Source organism: Alosa sapidissima, chromosome 1 (assembly GCF_018492685.1).
Source record: "Alosa sapidissima isolate fAloSap1 chromosome 1, fAloSap1.pri, whole genome shotgun sequence".
NCBI classification, from domain to species: domain Eukaryota; kingdom Metazoa; phylum Chordata; class Actinopteri; order Clupeiformes; family Clupeidae; genus Alosa; species Alosa sapidissima.
In genome coordinates, this window is record NC_055957.1 from 662,501 (window position 1) to 672,500 (window position 10,000).

The following is a 10,000-nucleotide window of genomic DNA, read 5'->3' on the forward strand; positions in this document are numbered from 1 at the left end:
CACACACACACACACACACACACACACACACACACATTACTGAAGGTCTTCCTGGAGGAGTGCAGCAGGACACAGCTACATACACACACACACACACACAGACACACATTACTGAAGGTCTTCCTGGAGGAGTGCAGCAGGACATAGCTACAGGGAGCACACACACACACACACACACACACACACATTACTGAAGGTCTACAATGATAACTTTTCCTCTGGAGAGCTGCAAAGGCGAGTGCTTCAGTAAATACAAGTCTCAATCTGACTTTTTAGATTAGAAACTGGAACTAATGTAATAAATGTATAACTACGCAACGTCTTATAGTACTGGGGGAACCACACATGTGGCATCACCAGGATTTGAAAATATCCCTAAACGCTGCATGGGTCCAGGGATGTCACACCCAGGGACATTTTTAAAACACTGTTTAGTAAATGCACAATTTCTACACAACTTCAGAGACAGGCTGACCTTCAGCATGAGCACAGGCTAACCCTCAGCATAGGCTAACCCTCAGCACAGGCACAGGCTAACCCTCAGCCAGCACATGCTAACCCTCAGCACAGGCTAACCCTCAGCATAGGCTAACCCTCAGCACAGGCTAACCCTCAGCACAGGCACAGGCTAATCCTCAGCCAGCACATGCTAACCCTCAGCACAGGCTAACCCTCAGCACAGGCACAGGCTAACCCTCAGCACAGGCTAACCCTCAACCCTCAGCACAGGCTAACCCTCAGCCCTCAGCACAGGCTAACCCTTAGCCCTCAGCACAGGCTAACCCTCAACCCTCAGCACAGGTTAACCCTCAACCCTCAGCACAGGCTAACCCTCAGCACAGGCTAACCCTCAACCCTCAGCACAGGCTAACCCTCAGCCCTCAGCACAGCCTAACCCTCAACCCTCAGCACAGGCTAACCCTCAGCACATGCTAACCCTCAGCACAGGCTAACCCTCAGCACAGGCACAGGCTAATCCTCAGCCAGCACATGCTAACCCTCAGCACAGGCTAACCCTCAGCACAGGCACAGGCTAACCCTCAGCACAGGCACAGGCTAACCCTCAGCACAGGCTAACCCTCAACCCTCAGCACAGGCTAACCCTCAGCACAGGCTAACCCTCAACCCTCAGCACAGGCTAACCCTCAGCACAGGCTAACCCTCAACCCTCAGCACAGGCTAACCCTCAACCCTCAGCACAGGCTAACCCTCAGCCCTCAGCACAGGCTAACCCTTAGCCCTCAGCACAGGCTAACCCTCAACCCTCAGCACAGGCTAACCCTCAGCCCTCAGCACAGGCTAACCCTTAGCCCTCAGCACAGGCTAACCCTCAACCCTCAGCACAGGCTAACCCTCAGCCCTCAGCACAGGCTAACCCTTAGCCCTCAGCACAGGCTAACCCTCAACCCTCAGCACAGGCTAACCCTCAGCCCTCAGCACAGGCTAACCCTTAGCCCTCAGCACAGGCTAACCCTCAACCCTCAGCACAGGCTAACCCTCAGCACAGGCTAACCCTCAACCCTCAGCACAGGCTAACCCTCAGCCCTCAGCACAGCCTAACCCTCAACCCTCAGCACAGGCTAACCCTCAGCACATGCTAACCCTCAGCACAGGCTAACCCTCAGCACAGGCTAACCCTCAGCCCTCAGCACAGGCTAACCCTCAACCCTCAGCACAGGCTAACCCTCAACCCTCAGCACAGGCTAACCCTCAGCACAGGCTAACCCTCAGCACATGCTAACCCTCAGCCCTCAGCACAGGCTAACCCTCAACCCTCAGCACAGGCTAACCCTCAGCACAGGCTAACCCCTGAACTCCCACCTTTTATCCTTTTATCTTTTATGCTGCATCTGCATTTAAGCAAACATTCTCTACAAACTAGAAAAAAATCATCTTTGCTCAGTTGTCGAAAAAATACTTTTCATTCTGTGTGGATTGTACTGTGCTGAAGACTCAGACTTTGGTAGACCGAGATGCATCCAAACAGATTTAAAGCAGTGTGTGTTTGTAGGCGCCAGCAGTGTGTGTGTGTAGGCCCCAGCAGTGTGTGTGTGTAGGCGCCAGCAGTGTGTGTGTGTGTGTGTAGGCCCCAGCAGTGTGTGTGTGTGTGTGTGTAGGCCCCAGCAGCAGTGTGTGTGTGTAGGCGCCAGCAGTGTGTGTGTGTGTGTGTGTGTAGGCCCCAGCAGCAGTGTGTGTGTGTGTGTAGGCCCCAGCAGTGTGTCTGTGTAGGCCCCAGCAGTGTGTGTGTGTAGGCCCCAGCAGCAGTGTGTGTGTGTGTGTAGGCCCCAGCAGTGTGTCTGTGTGTAAGCGCCAGCAGTGTGTGTGTGTGTGTGTGTGTGTAGGCCCCAGCAGCAGTGTGTGTGTGTGTGTGTGTAGGCCCCAGCAGCAGTGTGTGTGTGTAAGCCCTAGCAGTGTGTGTGTGTGTGTGTAGGCCCCAGCAGTGTGTGTGTGTGTGTGTGTGTGTGTGTGTGTGTGTAGGCCCCAGCAGTGTGTGTGTGTGTGTGTGTGTGTGTAGGCCCCAGCAGTGTGTGTGTGTGTGTAGGCCCAGCAGCAGTGTGTGTGTGTGTGTGTAGGCCCCAGCAGTGTGTGTGTGTGTGTAGGCCCCAGCAGTGTGTGTGTGTAGGCCCCAGCAGTGTGTGTGTGTGTGTGTGTGTAGGCCCCAGCAGCAGTGTGTGTGTGTAAGCCCTAGCAGTGTGTGTGTGTGTGTGTGTAGGCCCCAGCAGTGTGTGTGTGTGTGTGTGTGTGTGTGTGTGTGTAGGCCCCAGCAGTGTGTGTGTGTGTGTGTGTGTGTGTGTAGGCCCATCAGCAGTGTGTGTGTGTGTGTGTAGGCCCCAGCAGTGTGTGTGTGTGTGTAGGCCCCAGCAGTGTGTGTGTGTAGGCCCCAGCAGCAGTGTGTGTGTGTGTGTGTGTGTGTGTAGGCCCCAGCAGTGTGTGTGTGTGTGTGTGTGTGTGTGTGTGTGTGTAGGCCCCAGCAGTGTTTGTGTGTGTAAGCGCCAGCAGTGTGTGTGTGTGTGTGTAGGCCCCAGCAGCAGTGTGTGTGTGTAGGCCCCAGCAGCAGTGTGTGTGTGTAAGCCCTAGCAGTGTGTGTGTGTGTGTGTGTGTGTGTAGGCCCCAGCAGTGTGTGTGTGTGTGTGTGTGTGTGTGTAGGCCCCAGCAGTGTGTGTGTGTGTGTGTGTGTGTGTGTGTAGGCCCCAGCAGCAGTGTGTGTGTGTAGGCCCCAGCAGTGTGTGTGTGTGTGTGTGTGTGTGTGTGTGTAGGCCCCAGCAGTGTGTGTGTGTGTGTGTGTGTGTGTGTGTGTAGGCCCCAGCAGTGTGTGTGTGTGTGTGTGTGTGTAGGCCCCAGCAGTGTGTGTGTGTGTGTGTAGGCCCCAGCAGCAGTGTGTGTGTGCGTGTAGGCCCCAGCAGTGTGTGTGTGTGTAGGCCCCAGCAGTGTGTGTGTGTGTGTAGGCCCCAGCAGTGTGTGTGTGTGTGTGTGTGTGTGTGTGTGTGTGTGTAGGCCCCAGCATTGTGTGTGTGTGTATGTGTGTAGGCCCCAGCAGTGTGTGTGTGTGTGTGTGTGTGTGTGTAGGCCCTAGCAGTGTGTGTGTGTGTGTGTGTGTGTGTGTGTGTGTGGAGGAGAGAGCAGTGTGTGTGTGGAGGAGACAGCAGCAGTGTGTGTGTGTGTGTGTGTGTGTGGAGGTGACAGCAGTGTGTGTGTGTGTGTGTGTGTGGAGGAGAGAGCAGTGTGTGTGTGGAGGTGACAGCAGTGTGTGTGTGTGTGTGTGTGGAGATGACAGCAGTGTGTGTGTGTGTGTGGAGATGACAGCAGTGTGTGTGTGTGGAGGTGACAGCAGTGTGTGTGGAGGAGAGAGCAGTGTGTGTGTGGAGGTGACAGCAGTGTGTGTGTGTGGAGGAGAGAGCAGTGTGTGTGTGTGTGTGTGTGTGTGTGTGTGTGTGTGGAGGTGACAGCAGTGTGTGTGTGTGGAGGAGAGAGCAGTGTGTGTGTGTGGAGGAGAGAGCAGTGTGTGTGTGTGTGTGTGTGTGTGTGTGGAGGTGACAGCAGTGTGTTTGTGTGGAGGCCCTAGCAGTATCCTGAACTGGGTTATGGGCTAGGTGTGCATTGGGAGGTGTATCATTTATGATTATCTATAAATGCAGTTTGTAAAGGTCTAACTGGGAAATACTTATTTTTATTAACAGTGTTCATAAAACACTGACTCATTGAACTTGAATAGCTTGCTAGATGGAGATCCTTCACCAATCTGTGAGCCTAAACGAGGTGTCAGTGGCACCATCACATCCTCTTCATTTGATGAAACTGGAGTATTATCCACCACTAACCCTGCTCCTCATTACCTGCTCCTCATTATCTCCACCACTAACCCTGCTCCTCATTACCTGCTCCTGCTCCTCATTACCTGCTCCTCATTATCTCCACCCTCCACCACTAACCCTGCTCCTCATTACCTGCTCCTGCTCCTCATTACCTGCTCCTGCTCCTCATTACCTGCTCCTAATTATCTCCACCCTCCACCACTAACCCTGCTCCTCATTACCTGCTCCTCATTATCTCCACCACTAGCCCTGCTCCTCATTACCTGCTCCTGCTCCTCATTACCTGCTCCTGCTCCTCATTACCTGCTCCTCATTATCTCCACCACTAGCCCTGCTCCTCATTACCTGCTCCTGCTCCTCATTACCTGCTCCTGCTCCTCATTACCTGCGCCTGATTACCTCCACCCTCCACCACTAACCCTGCTCCTGCTCCTCATTACCTCCACCCTCCACCACTAACCCTGCTCCTGCTCCTCATTACCTCCACCCTCCACCACTAACCCTGCTCCTCATTACCTGCTCCTGCTCCTCATTATCTCCACCCTCCACCACTAACCCTGCTCCTCATTACCTGCTCCTCATTATCTCCACCACTAGCCCTGCTCCTCATTACCTGCGCCTGATTACCTGCTCCTGCTCCTCATTACCTGCTCCTCATTACCTTCATTGTTTCTTTTTCAAAACTGTTTGTTACGTCCATAACAAAATGTCTTTCTTTAGTGAATTAGCAAACACGCGGACACACACACACACACACACACACACACACACACACACACCTACCACCACAAGCTCTCTCCCAAGCACATGTAAACTCATATTGGAGTTAACACACACACACACAAAAGAATAATGCCACAGCATGGATTAGTCTCTGTGATTAAACACACGCCCTTAGAGTACACACACACAAACACACACGGTTGCACAGTCACACACAAAACAGCTGGTAAGGTGTGGTGTGTGTCATTTTTTGACCTTTGAGCAGTAGTGTGTTGAAACTTAAGGTTATCACAAGACTGTGTATGTATGTATGTGTGTATGTATGTATGTATGTGTGTATGCATGTGTGTATGTATGTATGTGTGTATGTATGTGTGTGTGTGTGTGTGTGTGTTTGTGTGTGTGTGTCTGTGTCTGTGTGTGGGTGAAACAATGAGAGTATGTTACAGTTTTTCAGTTCTCAAAACAATTAATGCAAACTGCACCACATAGCATATTACCCACAAAAGTAGTTATCTTGTTCAAAATGCTTAGTTTATGTCTCAAAAGCAAGTATTCATACCAATGAAACTGTCAGTGTAATCAGAATTACATGTGAAGTGCGATAAGAATTGTCCGTACACTAGTGTTCATTAACTGGTCCTTACACTAGTGTTCATTAACTGGTCCTTACACTAGTGTTTATTAACTAGACTGGTCCTTACACTAGTGTTTATTAACTAGACTGGTCCTTAAACTAGTGTTTATTAACTGGTCTAGCCTGGTCCTTACACTAGTTTATTAACTGGTCCTTACACTAGTGTTCATTAACTGGTCCTTACACTAGTGTTTATTAACTAGACTGGTCCTTACACTAGTGTTTATTAACTGGTCTAGCCTGGTCCTTACACTAGTGTTTATTAACTGGTCCTTACACTAGTGTTTATTAACTGGTCTTTACGCCAGTGTTTCTTAACTGGTTTAGCCTTGGGACCCTGAGTTTCACATGGTCATGGTCATTAAGTCGTGAGTGATATTTTTCAGTGTTCAAGCCGACTGATACAATGAGCTATGTGGTGAGATGTGCAAAGGCCATGCTGTTAGGCACATCCGCAAAGTCCTCAACAGGTGTGTGTGTGTGTGTGTGTTTTGGGGGGGGGGGGGGGGGGGGGGGGTTAACCACAAGCTCAGCAAATCACATGAGGAAATGACCTCTGTGTGTGTAAGTGGTATGTGACCTGTTTGTGTTTCATGTGAGTTAGAGATTGTGTGTGTGAGTGAGTGTGTGAGTGAGTGAGTAAGTGAGTGAGTGAGTGAGTGAGTGAGTTGTGCAGGAACACCACCAGGTGTGTGTGTGTGTGTGTGTGTGTGTGTGTGTGCCTGTGTGTGTGTGTGTGTGTGTACCTGAAGAAGGTGAGCAGGAACACCACCAGGTGTGTGTGTGTGTCTGTCCTGTGGGTGTGTGAGTGAGTGAGTGAGTGAGCGTGTGTGTGTGTGTGTGTGTGTGGGGGGGGGGGGGGTGGTGAGTGAGTGAGTGAGTGAGTGTGTGTGAGTGTAACGGATGCCAGCTAGCTTAGCGCCTCAAGAGCGAGCTAGTAGCCTGGGCTATTGGCTCAATTGTTCCTCCGCCTCCCCATCCGAGGTGCTGCTGTTTGCGGGTTCGAGTCCGGGCGTGTGCAGGGCTGAATCGCGCAGGTTCAACACAACGCAGGTTACATGTGTGTGAGTAAGCGTGTGTGTGTGTGTGTGAGGGAGCGTGTGTGTGTGTGTGTGTGTGTGTGTGTGTGTGTGTGTGTACCTGAAGAAAGTGAGCAGGAACACCACTACATGGTGGTGTGTGTATTGCGACAGGAAGTCGCAGCGGAAAGGCCACATCACAGGGTCGTCTGGAGGGGGCAGAGAGGTCACACCAACACTACATCTCACCAGGCATCACCATGGTAACGCCACCGTTATCTGCAAGGGGAAACGTGTGGAAATATTAGGTGTTCTCTGTTTCTAGGCCTATAGTGTCAAGCACACACAGAGAGAGAGAGACCTGTCTCACGCATGTCAGGCAGTTAACAACGCCAAATGTATGGATGCACACACATTTCCAGTATCTTACAAGTTTTCCGATCAAACGTCCCGGTTCACACTGCTGGTCATTTAACTTCCTATACAGAACATTCCTCGTGACTTCGCAGTCAGAGCCCGCCGACGGAATGACATGATATAATTAATCCACGAGAGAGGATTAGCGGACAGAGATCGGTGATTTTCTCATAGGCGCTTCTCGAAGGACGCAGACAGATGTTGGTCCTTTGAATACCAGACTACATAATGAGACACTGGTTTGCCACGTCGAGACAACACAACAAAACATATGTCACAACCGCAGAGGCGACCAGCGCATCGGCTAACGTTACATGTAATCTATACGAGGCGCTCTGGCAAAGGTTAGGCGAGGTAACCAACAACAGCTGCTGATAACTCACATTCGTGCCTTAAGTGCACACAAAGCATCAGGACAGACTGACACATACATTGGCTAGCTGGCTAAAGGGGCTAGCTAGTATAAATAGCTGTTTCTACTACAGCATCATTAAGAGTGCTCGCAGAGAAGCTTATCCAGCAGAAACATTCAAATCTCCGCGCACACCAAGTGCTGCAAAAGCTGTAAATCAGACTCTGAACTTACCTCTGCAGGTTACCTCATATAAAAACAACTAGTTATTTGGGTTAGTGTGCCAATGGCCTATAGAGTAGACTGTGCTTGTTGACTCGGATCTCGCTCGCTCACGGGCGAAACTCGAGATGCTAGTTTACAAGGCAACTCTCACTTCCCTCGCAAAGGACACTGGGTAACGTAGTTCTCCACTGAGAAGATGTGGAAAATGTGGTATTCACAAAATAGGCCTATATGGTCTCTGGTATATTTAAATATGTAAAAGCACACAATATGCAAGTACAGACAAGTAGGTATGTGAAACCCTATGCTAATGTTATGAGCTTTTATTGGCGGAATTGCCTGCTCTGTTGCTTCAGAAGAGGAATAATGAAGACTCCAGCTGATCCTCTGGGACAAACTGCCAGTGTCAAGTCAAGTAAATTTGTATTTCTATAGCACATTTACAGACGGTTGAGCCACACCAACGTGCTTCACAATAAAGTGCTTAGTGCAATAAACAAAATAATAACCTTAGGCAAAGAAGAAAAAAAGGGCTACAAGAGTTAAAATAATGCAGAAAGAGAAGAGAACATTGATTCAGTGTGATTTTCAACTGTATTTGGCATTACGCAAAACACCAACACACATTATCATCTATTCTGCTGGGGGGAACTACACTTCCCATCCCCCCACGATGCAAAGAGCAGGTGTTCCACCTGTTTGCGGAGGAGGGTGGGGCTTCAATTGTGTACTGATAAAAGAGTTGGGAGAGGCTAACAGAAGGCGTGGAGAGAGGGAGAGAGAGAGAGAGAGAGAGAGAGAGAGAGAGAGAGAGAGAGAGAGAGATGATTGTGTGAGAGCAAACTGCATGGGCAGGAAGCAGGAGGACGTGACAAGAGCAGAGTTGCCGCAGAAAGACAGGAAGTGAGATGAGAGACTGAGCTCTAAATCAAACCCTAACTCCAGCCACCACTGCTGTTCCTCAGACACAGGAGAGAAAGGAAACAGATCGACAGAGCTGAAGAGAGAAGGAGAGAGAGAGAGAGAGAAGGAGAGAGGGAGAGAGAGAGAGGAAGAGAGAGTACATGCCAACCTTGATGGGGATGTGAGACCAGGAAACGCTGTGGTTGTTCTACCTGCTGTGGCTGTTCTGGCAGTTTATGCCAGACCCTGACGGAGTAGCTGAGTTGACCCTGACGGAGAAGCTGTTGTGACGGAGTGGAGGCAGGTGCAGGTATTGCTTACCACACACACAAAGAGAAACTGTTCCGCTCAGGGAGTTGCAGAGCCACGCGAAAAAACACTCAGCAGGGCCACTGCAGTCTGTCTACCTGTGTGTGTGTGTTTGTGTGTGTATGGCTGACTGATTGTGTGTGTGTGTGTGTGTGTGTGTGTGTGTGTGTGTGTGTGTGTGTGCGTGTGTGTGTGGTTGTGTGTGTGTGTATGTCTGACTGACTGTGTGTGTGTGTGTGTGTGTCTGTTTGTCGGGCCCTAGGACAGGGGTCCATCAGGTCAGGCGTACACACTTCATTTCATCTGAACTTTAAAGGATCTTCACACAGGTGTCCGTCCCTCTGTCTCACACACCAAGGATCTTCAGCAGAGGCCCAGCTTGGACAGAAGGACGAGAACACACAGTCGGACAAGAACACACAGTCGGACAAGAACACACAGTCGGACGAGAGCACACAAGCGGACATTCATCCAGTGGCGTGACCATGCAGCAGACAGGTCCTGAGCAGGACGATGCCTTTGACTTCCTGTTCAAGATCATCCTGATTGGCGACTCCAACGTGGGGAAGACCTGCGTGGTGCAGAGCTTCAAGTCCGGCCTCTTCTCAGAGCGCCAGCAGAACACCATCGGGGTGGACTTCACCGTCAGGACACTCACTATCCAGGGCAAGAAGGTCAAGGTGCGTCCAAAGACCTGTCCACACTGGCACATACACACACCATACCTGCACTCACCTGTACACACACCATACCTGCACTCACCTGTACACACCTCTCCATAGATAGATGTTCTATTTATCCTTTTCGAAAACCATCTTGCACATCAGATCTCATACAAGTAAACTTATATCTTTTTGACGGTCATATATTATATGGAATATCCATATTTACTACAGAATTGTCAACATTTCTAGTTAATCCGCTGAGACGGCACTAAGGTATTATTATTGTGACGCTAGTTAGTAGTCTGCTGAGAGTCATTATGTAAACAGAATGGATGTGAAAACTGGACAGAAGTAGGGTTTATACTACAAATAAGGACACACACACACACACACACACTCACACACACACACACACACACACACACACACACACACAC

General features: G+C 50.2%; 2 protein-coding genes across 3 annotated transcripts in view; one reads left to right on the forward strand and one right to left on the reverse strand.

Moving 5' to 3' along the window:
• slc37a3 (solute carrier family 37 member 3) overlaps window positions 1–7,830 on the reverse strand; it is a 34,340-nt gene extending 26,510 nt beyond the window's left edge. For both annotated transcript variants that reach the window (XM_042086090.1, XM_042086092.1), the window contains exons 1-2: window positions 7,696–7,830; window positions 6,814–6,971 (exon numbers count right to left, since the gene is read on the reverse strand). In XM_042086090.1, coding sequence (XP_041942024.1) covers window positions 6,814–6,890 — 77 coding nt within the window. In that variant the 5' untranslated portion in view covers window positions 6,891–6,971; window positions 7,696–7,830. The remainder of the gene's footprint in view (window positions 1–6,813; window positions 6,972–7,695) is intronic.
• A 667-nt stretch (window positions 7,831–8,497) lies between these two features.
• Window positions 8,498–10,000, forward strand: part of LOC121705316 (ras-related protein Rab-19-like) — a 6,777-nt gene continuing 5,274 nt past the window's right edge. The window contains exons 1-3 of the mRNA XM_042086230.1: window positions 8,498–8,899; window positions 9,257–9,322; window positions 9,359–9,578. Of these exons, the coding sequence (XP_041942164.1) occupies window positions 9,384–9,578 (195 nt within the window). The 5' untranslated portion in view covers window positions 8,498–8,899; window positions 9,257–9,322; window positions 9,359–9,383. The remainder of the gene's footprint in view (window positions 8,900–9,256; window positions 9,323–9,358; window positions 9,579–10,000) is intronic.